Source organism: Limulus polyphemus, unplaced genomic scaffold (genome assembly GCF_000517525.1).
Source record: "Limulus polyphemus unplaced genomic scaffold, Limulus_polyphemus-2.1.2 Scaffold3049, whole genome shotgun sequence".
NCBI classification, from domain to species: Eukaryota; Metazoa; Arthropoda; class Merostomata; order Xiphosura; family Limulidae; genus Limulus; species Limulus polyphemus.
Window position 1 is genome coordinate 89,056 of NW_013668659.1, and position 14,423 is coordinate 103,478.

Consider the following 14,423-nt stretch of genomic DNA (forward strand, 5'->3'; position numbering starts at 1 on the left):
ACACATATATTTACACTATAACAATGCAGTCTACACATATATTTACACTATAGCATGTGGTCCACACAGATATTTACACTATAACAATGCAGTCTACACAGATATTTACACTATAACAATGCAGTCTACACATATATTTACACTATAACAATGCAGTCTACACATATATTTACACTATAGCATGTGGTCCACACAGATATTTACACTATAACAATGCAGTCTACACAGATATTTACACTATAACAATGCAGTCTACACAGATATTTACACTATATCTGTGTAGACCGCATTGTTATAGTGTAAATATCTGTGTAGACCGCATTGTTATAGTGTTATAGTGTAAATATCTGTGTAGACCGCATTGTTATAGTGTTAAGTCTACAAAGATATTTACACTATAACGTGTAGTCTACAAAGATATTTACACTATAGTGTGAGGTCTACAAAGATATTTACACTATAATGTGTAGTCTACACAGATATTTACACTATAACGTGTAGTCTACAAAGATATTTACACTATAGGGTGAGGTCTACAAAGATATTTACACTATAACGTGTGGTCTACACAGATATTTACACTACAACAATGCACACACTATAGTGTAAATATCTGTGTAGACCCACACTATAGTGTAAATATCTGTGTAGAACGCACACTGTAGTGTAAATATCTGTGTAGACCGCACACTATAGTGTAAATATCTTTGTAGACTGTACACTATGATGTTAATATCCTTGTAGACCGCACACTATACTGTAAATATCTGTGTAGACCACACACTATAATGTAAATATCTGTGTAGACCTGGTCTACAATGATATTTACACTATAGTGTATGGTCTACACAGATACTTACACTATAGTGTATGGTCTACACAGATACCATCATCATCACCTTCTTAACTTTAGTTTATTTGAAATTGGCACCATATATTATAAATAACACTTTTAAAACTAATAAAGTACAAAATACCATTATTTAATGTTTTGGGGCAAATGTAATCAGAATGAAATAAATTCCAACAATCAAAATTAGCACAATTATAACCTAAATTTAAGGTACTCTTTTGGAACACACAACTTATTAAATTATTATTATTATTTGCTGAACAAAAATGTGGATAGATATAAATTATTTAGCAAGAATTATGTTTTAGTGAATCATTAAACTGGTGATGATGATAGTGTCTGTGTAAATACCTTTGTAGACCACACGCTATAGTAGCACCATTTATTTTTACTGTGCAATAAAACACAGAATACCAATTTAGTCTTTTTCTTGAAGCTAGATCAGAAGGATCCAAGGTGGGATAACTTGACTTATAATAATGGTTTTTGTACCTTAAAGCCACAATTATAATCATCACAAAAGTGTTATCAGAGACTAAGGTTTATCAGCTTTTGGGTACAGTACTAAGTACTAATGGTTTCCAGTTGTTCTTTTTCAGTTTCTTATACACGATAAGGATTTCATTATGATGTATTTGTAGTGATACTTTCCAAGAAAAATGGGCCATGATAAATATTGGATTTTATGCAAAAATCATACCCAGCGAGTCTAACGTTATACACACTTCTTGGCAATACCCGGTTATCTGGGTTCCATTTAATAATGTTATAAAATTACCAATAACACGAGCGCACACATACTAACAAGCTATTCATGAATGCCTTCTTCAGATAATCACCGATAACACGACTTCAATCAAACACATATTAATAAGGCATTCAGACACGTACTTATTCATTTTGCTGCTATGGGTTTGATACAATTGATTGAGCACATCACCATGAATGAAAGTGCTTAGGATTTCCTGAAACAACATCATATCTTATGCAACAATGCTCCAACATAACCTCGATGCTTGAGTTCATGTGGTGCCAAAAAGATGCACGAGACATTTGATACACTACTAGAACACATATCACAATCGTATCTTGTACCACATCAATAATGATTACTATTGATAACAAATATTTTCAAGATGGAGGTTAGTTATCTGTTATCTACCATCTAAGAACGAGAAAAAGCAGTTTTTAAATGTGTACTCTAACAATAAGGTCGAGACCCTAGATAAATTTAGGGACCTGGATAACCAGGGATTGCACACTTCTTTACTTTCGATCAAAAGTTCTTATTAAAAATTTACAATGGGTATATATATTAGGATACAGATCCCATTAAACATAAATGACATTAGGTACAATATCTGCATTAGAAATAGCACAGGGTCCCAAATTTTCCTTCTAGAATATTGACTCACACTCAGTATATAAAAGAAAAAGAAAAAAACTTAGCTGTTGAGTACAGAATATGTCTAACACTTTTTCTGTAATATGAAAATGTATTTTAAAGAATGCACTATGATAACCCTTCTTGTACAGTATTTTTCTAATAGTGTAGCTTTAATACAACATTTGGTTTAGAAGTAACTAGTACGTGCTGACACCAAATACTTGAGATTCGCCGGAAAAAAAAATGGAACTTTGGACACTAATATTGATAATAATTCTAATAACTAAATAAGAGTAGTATGGTACTAGTAGTAATAGTATTAGAATACAACTTACAAGTTAATATAACTCTAGATAACAAACTTAAGCACACTAAATCAGGATTATCATTAAGATTTAATACCAGTAACAATTAAACTCTACGTTCACTAACTGTCGAAATAATAAAACTAAAACTACAGAGTTTAACTCTTATTCTCAGAATAATACTAACACTAACAGTGGATTTAAACAAAATTGTACTATATGTAGTTAGGCTTACCGTTGGGACCGTGACCCAACCCACTGATTGCGACAGTCAGTCTATCGTCGTACCGGCAAATACAGGATACGAATAGTGTTACCGTACTTTCTATTTTGTTTTCGCAAATTTTAGGACTAAAGGCACTAAAATTTTAGCATTAATCTAATAATTTTCTAATACCTAATCCTATCATCTATGTCAACAGCTATACAACATCTTCAAATACTGATACCAACACCACCTCCTTTCAAATTTTTTAATAGGCGTTCCTTGGTCCCCCTTTCCTTTTTTTTTTAAACGACAAATTTATCATTTGTAAAAGCGCTCCCTCGTTTACAATATTGTAAATTGAGTTAGAGTCATTAATTATATCAGGTAAGATTTGGAAATTATTTTGTTAATATGATTTTTTTATTATTTAATTCTAAAAAACTTCAATGTTTTAATGGACGTTCTTATAGAATTTTGATTCTGCAAACACATAGCTGTCCGAGTCTAACTGCTTCCCACTAAAATTAAATCATACAATTCCTATTACATGCGACATTATCTACTTTAAAAGATAAAAATGTATATTAACCATCAATGTATGAAATATAGAACTGGTTTACTAATAATACAAAGCTTTTAACCTGCATGATCTTTATCTCTACCATTATTTGGTCAAGAGTAAAGTTAAAGCAAATATTTTGTTTTTTAAATCGATTTATTTTTCACAATTTCGGGCGAATTTTAGCAATATTTGATTTACCGAAGAAGCCTGAATATTCAGATAATGTTTTAGTCAAGTTCAAATGCTACTATTATGTTACAACAATAAAAAAATCAGTAATTGATATTTTATTCGTATCATCAACACAGATTGTAATCAAAACCTTCTACCGAAAAAAAATAAATAAACAGGGTTGTTTGATTTTTTTCGCATGTATTTACTGTGGAAACATTACAATATATCAACCAATTTTATATTGGCCACTGTTTGGAACTCGTGACGCAAGTGCGGCAGTAAGCTTACCGATCTTTATGCGTCAACCAATAATGGCTTATTGGAGGATGGGGAAGACACCGATAAACCTCTAGTTTGTTGCGTATTTCCATCTAATGTTCATGAAATTCTGCAAATGTGGTATTAGAAAACAAAATTCAATCTTTTGTTTTAAACACATTTCAACTTTTATAGTATGAAAGAATGATTTTTTAAAAACTGGTATGACGTTTCGATCATTCTCAAGTATGTCAGTTTTTAAAATAAAAAAAGTTTTACTACTTAAATCAACAGTCTGATAATGTATTTAAATTAGACTCGATAGCAGTTACTATGCATATCAATTGGTGTGAGTTATTAGATTATTTATTTGTAACTGGAGATGGTGAAAATAAGTGAATGGATAGATGCAAAAAGTTTGTATAAGATTAAAAATGCCTGGAGAAACATCGATCAAAAACATAAGAGTTGTGTCTGAGTATTTGTTAATTGTAGGATTGTCTTTTTCATATATAACAAATGTCATTCAATACAGTGGCATAATTTACTACGAATATTTAATATAATATTTTTGCGATTATCGAAATAACACAAATAACTTCAGAAAACTTTAAGAATAATGTCATATTAACTAGTTGCCTCATTAACCCTAAAACTGGTCTTGTTTTTGTGCCATTAATACTCTATAGAATCTACCTGTTACATCATAATTTTAATGATTTTGCCTTTTATAACACTCAAGTTATAATATCATGAATTTCAAGACGTGTCCACCAAAGTGGTATGGGGGATAGACCCTCTGTGGAGAGCCATGCCCTTATCTAAGACAGTTTTTTTTTTAAGATTTTAAAAATCTCTACATTGTTACTTCCACTGAAATGAAAGTGTTGATTTTTTTTCTAACCCCCTATTTAATACAAATGAAGCCCAGCAATAACTAGTGGGTTTGTAATGTTGATTGTATTTTTGTTTAAATGTTTTGTAGCTGGTTTTGATAAGTACTTGCAAGTAACAAAGTAATGAAGAATATATAATGTCAATCACACCATACCTGCTAAAATTAAGAACCATGTAACTAATAAACTTTTGGACCCAGAAGTAGTTCGGTACATTAATAAATGTTAAAAAACCCTATGATGATTATATCTGTAATCCTACGATCAAATCCTTTGTACATCTTATAACTGTTATTTCAGCTCTCCTCCCCCACATATAGGTAGTAAAATCATTATTTAATGTTTTATTTCTTTTAAGATTTTAGCGGCAAGAACTTTCCAATTCACCATACTTTCCTCAAAAAGGTGAATAGCAATAGCTTTTCTTCTGGTGTGATTTATTACCAAAATATTTTATATAAATAGAATTAATATTAAATATATAAATATTTAGTGTTTCATAAACTAATGCACACTGCAACTGACAGGGCCAATACTTTGCCAAAATATTATTTAACATCTATTACACATAACTGTAAAATGGAAAAAAATAAATAAAAAAAACGTAGTTTTGATTCAAGAAATGTGATGAAATTTTGGGTATCTGTAAATAAAATTTATATTCTAACCGCGTATTAGAAAGATTTCAACACTATAATCTTGTCCGTGAATGTGAATGCTAGAAAACCTCCAATGTTCATTTTTGAAGACAAGAAAAAAAAAAAGGAAAAATTTTCATAGTTTTGAAATAGCTATTTATTATTTTATTTTCTTGCAAAGACAGAAATCAAAGATAGAGATAATAAAACACAATTCATATAGGCACTCGGATGATTCCTGGTTTCAACTCCCACATTTCCTCGTTTTTCTATAAAACTAAACATGTATAGTGACTTTTCTTACTAGTGATTAGTATGAAAATACTGCAGTATCAACTACTAGTTTTCAATGATATTCAAAAAGATTCAGGAATGTTGTAGTGACAAAAGTACAAAGAACGACAAGGAAAGTTAGCAGGCTAAAGATGCCGTTTTACAGAAACACTGAAGTGTTTGGTTTTTTCTAATAAAGATGTATATCCAAAGCATTAAAAGTTAAACCTGGAATCTATAATATGCCACAACTATGATCTTGCTTAATAAATTAATCTATTTATAAAAAAATACTAGTCAAGCCCATATCTTCTACAAACTAAAGCTAACTATCATTTGCAACTGGGCACAAAAACCTACTTGATTTTTGTACACAAGTCTATGCAGAATGTGCCCCCCCCTTTTTTTTTGGTCAGACACAGCAAATATGCAATGAGAAATTTCAACATCATTGTTTTTTGTGCATATTTGGGTAATTAAACAACACAATGTTCCAATTCTAAAAGACAATACTTGAAGTCCTATTCCATTTCTTACAGGTAGCTTAAGAATCATGCTTGTTTTTTTTAAAGACAATATTAAAAAATTTTTAAATACTAAAAGATTGAAACACTAGAAAATCATCACAATCATACAGTTCAACTAATAACAAATACATCTATGAAACTGAATCAACTGTCCCTCGAGTTTTTTATTTTTTATTATTAGCTCTAAATCGACCAATCAATTCTTGGGGTTCATTCAGATTTGTAAATGAAATTACCAATTAATTCACTAGTTAGACACAAGGTCAATGAGATCATCTGGTGTTTACACGAAGTATTTGTAAATTAATACTCTTTCTTAGCTTTGAAGTCCTCAACAGTACAACTGGAAGTCAAAGTTACAAGGCAGTAACACATCCATTCTCGTGGAATGTTATACTACACTTACTCTTTTCCAACAAGGCCATACAATCTTTACTAACTGCCCTTCATAGTTTAGATGAGTCATCTACACAACTCACCGAGTCTTTTGTACGCATTAGCTGGTGTAACTTTCAACCGATTCTGAAGTTTCATCAAAATAATTTTATCTTGAATTAATTTATTTAAAATTGCACTTAAGAACTGTAAACAGTCCTACTCAATTATTTAACTGCAAGAGAAGCCTTTGGTCAATCACCAGATCATCTGGTCAACCACATTAGAACACAGAAGATTTATCAAAGATATCAGAATATTTTTATCACAGAATACAATCCAGGTTTCAAAGGTTTAGTTAACATAGTCATCACTAGATTTTAGTTATCAGGTGGAGCCTTTGAAAATTTTAGTGATAAATCATATTTGTGTTGGAAAGTCTCCAAACTAAAACTTTATAACACTGAGCGTATTATGTATGACGAAATGGAGCAACTGATATTTTTCAGATTTTGGGTCCAGTTTTAATAGATCTATATTTGTTTTATTGAAACAGCTTTATTTGCACATGGAAAAATAAAATATTATTTTGAAATCTATAAATTCCACATTAGATAATTAATAACAATAGTTGTTAAACCAGTGCTTCAATTGTATGAATTAACACAAAAAACATTAATTTTCCTCATCATCTTCAGTTCAGCAAAAAGAAAGAAAGAGAGAGAGAGAGAGAAAACAGAAACTTCCAGAGTTCTGAAAGAATTAGCATCCAATACATTTATGTTATGTCATTCTAATTTCTTTAAGATAAAGTAATGCAAGAATTAAATAATAAACCATAATAAGGAATGTAACTGAATGGAAGTAAACGTAACTAATATAAAAACAACAGCTAACTAACCAAGTAATTGGCAGTGAATTTTCAGTCTTTTCTTACATAAGAAATTTTTCTTAAATCATTCAGGTATGGAAGAAATCAAAATGAAAAAAACCACTCACAAAAAAAGTCTTGGCTAATGTTTAAGCCTTCTTTACTTTGATAACGCTTGGAATGATGAACTGTAAATTTTAACAGAACTTTATATAGACTTTAAAGCAACAGTCTTGACATCACACACCCAAAGAAAAAGTGTCAGAGACCTTAAAACTGTCTCTATTCACTTATCACTGTATGTAAATGACAAAAGCACTCTTATATTAAACAATTAATACATATATACACATATTTTAAACATCTATAAGATTTTGTGGGCTGGACAAAAGTTACATCTAGCCTACAAGGAACAAAAAAAAAAAAAATTAACTAATTAAAGTACAGAAATAACATTAATAATGACCATAAACTTTAGTTCACTTCATTGTCTTGCATCACAATTTCTACCCAAACCATCACATAAACCCTGATGTAACCCAGCAAAGAGAGACCAAAGGATGGACTAATCAACAGTCATAAACCTTTTCTTGAGCCAAATAACCACTGTCTTCTGTAACCAGTGGTAGGTTGCTTGAGAACTTAATCTGGAACCCAGAGCCCTTTAACGAGTTTTCTACAGACTAGGAATGAAGATATTTGATATTATGTACAGTTTACTTGTGTTCTTTTCTGAAGAGGATGGTCATATACCCAGTGTTCTCCCACCTCATGGAAAAACTGCCAAAAAAAAAGGAAAAACATGGGTAAATTGAAAACAAAGAATAATGAAAATTAATTAATCTATAATACACAAAGATAAAATGACACACATGAACAGAATATTTTGCATCACTTCTTGTAAACATGCAAAAGTTTTGTTCATTTCACACCAAGTTGGGTTCGTAACTTACATTATTTTTATCCATGCTTTAAATCTAAAACGGAGGTCTCGAAAATCTTAGAAACGGCTCTTTATAATATCTTCCTTTCTTGGAAGGAAAAGTTCCAACTACTTTTATTTTTCTGTAAGTGTGCTAACCTTATTTTTTTTTTAATATTTCTCTTTCACCTAAACAATGATGATGATTTTGGATTATTATTTTTTTTCATATAATAGATTTCACAGAATTTCTTATAAAGATAATCTCACACACAATGAGCAGACCTCTACTTACTCTAGTTTCCCATTTGCTACCCGTCTCCTTTCTTGCCCTAGCCTCATCCCGTTGTTGCTGCTCCAAAGCAAACTTTGCTTCTGTTGCTGCATTAACATGATGAAACTTTAAACCTCGGGTGACATCAACCCACAACCTTTAAAGAAAAACGTTTAAAATATATTAAATAGAAATGTTAGCATAACCTTTTACACAGAGAAACCAACAGAAACTGTTAAACAGAAAACAAAGATGGACATCATTCAAACACTAATACATTAGTACTTACGACTTTGGTAATGTTCCCTTATATTTCATTGGGTGTTTGTTTTTTAGATTTAACCTTAATTGATAAGAAAACCTCAATACCTTCTTGATTCATGGGGTTCTTGTTCATCTATGTTCTTAACTCTCTTTCGTATGATGGGAACCTTTCTTGTATCAACAAATACTTCTGTTTCCTGAATGATTAGAAATGGTTACTCAGACATTAGTGTTCTTGGTAACACAAGTAAATAGCATTTGATAGAAACAACACAATTAAGAATAAGCTCCATCAACTTTAAACTTCAAGTTTGGTATCTTCTCTAAATATAAGGAAATCATCATTAGCAAGAAGAGATATCTACCTCTGTTGATATAATAAACAACATGAGTGATGACAGTCCATAAATCATTAAAATCACCTGCTTAATTATGAATCATGTTTGTTATTGACACTGTTGATATAATAAACAACATGAGTGATGACAGTCCATAAATCTTTAAAATCACCTGCTTAATTATGAATCATGTTTGTTATCGACACTGTTGATATAATAAACAACACGAGTGATGACAGTCCATAAATCTTTAAAATCACCTGCTTAATTATGAATCATGTTTGTTATCTACACTGACTGCATTTCTCTGTTTAAAGAATGATTCTTACTTGATCATTTCCAACGGGAACTCAAAAAACAACAACAACTTTGTTTTCTGGATATAAAAAATACACAAGAGTTGGGTATAGCAGATTTATCCTATATCTCTAAGTAGCATAGAATGAGAATAAATCCCAGCTTACTCCACTAGCCCATTTTGCATGCATTATTCCATTCCACTCTCCTGCAACACTTATGAACGGTTTCCTGTCATTAGGTTGGAAGACTTCAGCTGTGATACGGTGTTTCTTTCCGCCGTAGAAAGGCTAAAGAGGAATTTTCAATTTTTTTTATCATATGTGACACCATAAATAGGATTCAAGCTACGATACAAGTCTGTCTTGAGAGTCCTAATTTATAAATTTGGATTAAACAAACGTAATTGGTTACAGTTAACGTTCTCTCTTTAGTCTTTACCGTTATGAATAACATCATCTTGTTACATAAAAAAAGGATAGAAAATTACAAAATTTATCTCAATATTCAGAGCACAAAACCAACACATTAAGAATATTAAGAGCCAGATAACAAAATACAGACCATAATATAGATAAATAGAGAATAAATGTGTAATAAGTCAATTACAATATATTTGTTAGATTTCAGTCTTGAGACCTATTAGTAGTACTAAAATTTTTTATAATGTTTCTTTGGAGCCTCGATTCAAGCTCAGCAGAAACATTATTATTATAATTACTATTTTTTTTTTACAATGTTTCTTGCATTGGGTTTCCACCTACTTAAAAAAAAATACAGTTTAATAAAACCATTTCTTTTTAAATGCAAACAAAAATAAGCATTAAACAAAGTACAAAAACTAATACAGATACCTTGGTCAAGAATTCTACCGTAGCGGAGTAACCAGTCTGGGCACACGTGATGCTAACGTGACTACCTAGTTCAATCCACGGTACAGTCAGTATCGACCTAGACCAAGTACCATCTATTATTACAGATATACTCTACTTACGAAGACAAGGTTTGAAACTTACTATAGGTCTATCACAATAAAATAATTTAATAATGTAGATAAAACCTGAACCTAGAAAATAAAGTTTTAAAATAATTCTTACAATACTAAAACAGTAAGAAATCAACACAACTTGTTATGAAGTGGTTCAGGCAAGCCAATTATGCATGATGTTATTTAAGATGTGTATAACGAAACAATTTTCCTGAAAAAGTTCAAGAACAGGCAGGTATTTGTGATGTTTATTATCAGTATAGTTTAAACAACACATAAATAACACAATAGTACTATGAACTCCTGTGTTTAGATACAGAGTAAACATTGAGATGATACTCTCACATTCAATCAAGGTTGAACACGAGCAAATCTTACAATAACTAGCATTTGATCAGTATTTTATTACACTCTAGAAAATACTTTAACCACTGGAAACAGTACAGTACAACAAGAAGTATAAAAACAAGAACACAACGTAATGTACGTATAACAGCTATTATAAACAGTACAACAAGAAGTATAAAAACAAGAACACAACGTAATGCACGTATAACAGCTATCATAAACAGTTCAACAAGAAGTATAAAAACAAGATCACAACATAATGTACGTATAACAGCTATTATAAACAGTACAACAAGAAGTATAAACAACAAGAACAAAACGTAATGTATGTATAATAGCTATCATAAACAGTACAACAAGAAGTATAAAAACAATATCACAATGTACTGTACGTATAACAGCTATCATAAACAGTACAACAAGAAGTATAACAACAAGATCACAATGTACTGTACGTATAACAGCTATTATAAACAGTACAACAAGAAGTATAAAAACAAGATCACAACGTAATGTACGTATAACAGCTATTATAGACAGTACAACAAGAAGTATAAAAACAAGATCACAATGTACTGTACGTATAACAGCTATTATAAACAGTACAACAAGAAGTTTAAAAACAAGATCACAATGTACTGTACGTATAACAGCTATCATAAACAGTACAACAAGAAGTATAAAAACAATATCACAATGTAATGTACGTATAACAGCTTTATAAACAGTACAACAGGAAGTATAAAAACAAGAACACAACGTAATGTACGTATAACAGCTATCATAAACAGTACAACAAGAAGTATAAAAACAAGATCACAACATACTGTACGTATAACAACTATTATAAACAGTACAACAAGAAGTATAAAAACAAGATCACAACGTAATGTACGTATAACAGCTATTATAAACAGTACAACAAGAAGTATAAAAACAAGAACACAACGTACTGTACACATAACAGCTATTATAAACAGTACAACAAGAAGTATGAAAACAAGATCGCAATGTACTGTACGTATAACAGCTATCATAAACAGTACAACAAGAAGTATAAAAACAAGAACACAACATACTGTACATATAACAGCTATTATAAACAGTACAACAAGAAGTATAAAAACAAGATCACAACATACTGTACATATAACAGGTATCATAAACAGTACAACAAGAAGTATAAAAACAAGAACACAACGTAATGTACGTATAATAGCTATCATAAACAGTACAACAAGAAGTATAAAAACAAGATCACAATGTAATGTACATATAACAGCTATCATAAACAGTACAACATACTGTACCTGCCGTAGCCATTAGGAAATGTAACAATATATTCCTCGTTATACTTTAGTAAGGAGATACAACCCTGACCAATATTATGTACACCTATCGAGAGCCCCAGAAATTTTGATTTTGTCCAGATGTGAGCACAACAGGAAATCCCTTTCTCATAGTGTTCTGCATAAAAAGCTGATACTGTGGACACAGAAACAAACAGTTGGCGAGTGAATAACAAAAGGAAAGATATACAACATTACAAAAATAAATGTATTTTGAGTCTTTATAAAAAATTTAAGAAAATTAATATAATGTCAGAACTCTTAAGTGCAAAATTACATATTTCTGCACTGCTTCCAAATCATGAAGTCTTTTAAGAGCATCTTTAAGTTTTTATTTTACATGTTTCTGCTAAGAATGACAAAACAAAGATTCTAGCAAATCTCTATAAAAAAAAAAAGTTTGTAAGCAGTTTTTCTTTTAAGAATAATGTCACTGTACAGAGGAATGAACAAACTCACCTCCGGAGGATAAAACTAGTACAGCTAATCAACTTCAATATAAACACTAGAATGGTCTTCAGAGACTTGTTTCTTCGTTTTTAACTTTTGCACAAAGCTAATAAAGGGCTATCTACCCTAGCCATCCCTAATTTTGAGGTGATAGATTAGAGTGAAGGTGGTTAGTCAACACCACCCATCTTCAATTCTTAGGCTTATCTTTGCAAACATATAGTGGGATTGACCAACACATTATAATGCTCCCACAAGTTGAAAGGATGAGCACATTTGGGAGTAGATTTCGAACCCACAATTCCTTTTTATAAATCATTAACATGATGACCTTCTACTTAATGGTTATTTTACTTAATAATTAACTTATCTCAATAGGCACGAGCTGTCTCATTTTGATGGTCCATTGAATAAATTTTGAAGGTAATTCAACTTTTTTCAAATCATCATTTATGTTTAACTTTTTGGAGTTTATACTCGGAGCAAAGTTTGAAAAACTTTCAAATACACAAAAAGTGACCCAGCCTGTAAAAATATATTCTCATACTTTTTCTAACTAAGAAATTTAAGCAAAACATACCGAGATATAAAAAATAGCAACAACAACAACATTGAATAGAATTAAAAACAACAGCAATTATCTCATGCATTATCTACATTAGAACAGGGGGGGTCAGTAAAACCCACCAGCTTCAGACATTTCACCAAAGTCTTTAGAGTTAATGACCAAATTTAAACTTACTGGGCGGATGATGAGAGACTTGCTCGGCAATGAAGGTGAGGTTTTGCTTAGTTGCCCAGGGAATAGGACCATCAACTACATATTCCTACAAAAACACGATGAGCACATTACTTTCAAAACTAGTTCATCCTATGTGTCTGAACAATAACATTAAAAACTACATACTAAAAGATACGAAGAACACAATTTCATCAACATTACTTTCCTGTCAAAAGTTAATTCACACGTCTTGTTAAGAAATCGTCCATTTCTTCTTTCACAACACACACAGCAATGTGAAGCTGATCAAGATTTGCTACATGACAGTTTTTTAGCTATACATACTCAACATTTATCTTCTATTTATACAATTGCAGTCCAACACTGGTAGGAAACTGTTCAATATTTATATTTGGAGGTTGTCAAACAACAGTAAAACATTGTATAACATTTATACCTGATGCTGTAAGTTGTTTTCTAACACTACTAAAAAAATTGGTATTTTGTTTTGTCATATCTGTTATTGTTTTAATTGCAAAAAAAAGCCAGTTACTCAACAGAAAAATTTTCATACATACATACAGTAACACATAGCCAATAAAAAATAAATATCACAAGTCTCAGCCAATGAAAATGTCACACTATTACAAATGTATCACTGTTTTCAATCTGCCAAATTAACTAGAAACAGAACACTTTGTGCTACCGTACTGAACAGTAAGTAAAAGAAAAAAAAATATCACTTGGAGACCAACCTGCGAATTATGGAAACCTGGAACCTCCCAATAACACCGAAATATTTCCCCAAGGATAGGATTATATGGTTTCTTGGCAACAGCTGACTTTCTACCAGCATGAAACGCAGAGAGGTACCACCTGAGTACCTGAACCATTCGGTCCTTTGGATCTTCAAAGTCTGGAATGCTGTTACATAAAACTTCATATTAGGTTGTTCAACTTTATAAAGCTGACATTTATTCTTTAAAGCTCACTGACTTTCACACTTGTACAGAATATTTATATATCTTCAATGTCAAAATGATAAGTTACAGAAAATCCCATTTAAAAACAAGGAATGAAAGGCAAGTGAAAATATCCAACAGAAAACCACAATTAGAAATAAGGTATGGAAAGTAAGTGAAAAG

General features: G+C 31.0%; 2 protein-coding genes across 2 annotated transcripts in view; both read right to left on the minus strand.

The window, feature by feature from the left end:
* The window catches only part of LOC106468543 (ADP-ribosylation factor 6-like), an 11,341-nt gene extending 8,285 nt beyond the window's left edge, over positions 1-3,056 (minus strand). Inside the window, exon 1 of the mRNA XM_013928975.2 lies at positions 2,781-3,056. The gene's annotated coding sequence lies outside the window, so the exon portion shown is untranslated. The remainder of the gene's footprint in view (positions 1-2,780) is intronic.
* Positions 3,057-5,955: 2,899 nt separating this feature from the next.
* The window catches only part of LOC106468546 (oxysterol-binding protein-related protein 9-like), a 23,103-nt gene continuing 14,635 nt past the window's right edge, over positions 5,956-14,423 (minus strand). Inside the window, exons 14-21 of the mRNA XM_013928980.2 lie at positions 14,034-14,202; positions 13,300-13,384; positions 12,069-12,243; positions 10,277-10,373; positions 9,590-9,712; positions 8,893-8,984; positions 8,545-8,680; positions 5,956-8,107 (exon numbers count right to left, since the gene is read on the minus strand). Of these exons, the coding sequence (XP_013784434.1) occupies positions 8,033-8,107; positions 8,545-8,680; positions 8,893-8,984; positions 9,590-9,712; positions 10,277-10,373; positions 12,069-12,243; positions 13,300-13,384; positions 14,034-14,202 (952 nt within the window). The 3' untranslated portion in view covers positions 5,956-8,032. The remainder of the gene's footprint in view (positions 8,108-8,544; positions 8,681-8,892; positions 8,985-9,589; positions 9,713-10,276; positions 10,374-12,068; positions 12,244-13,299; positions 13,385-14,033; positions 14,203-14,423) is intronic.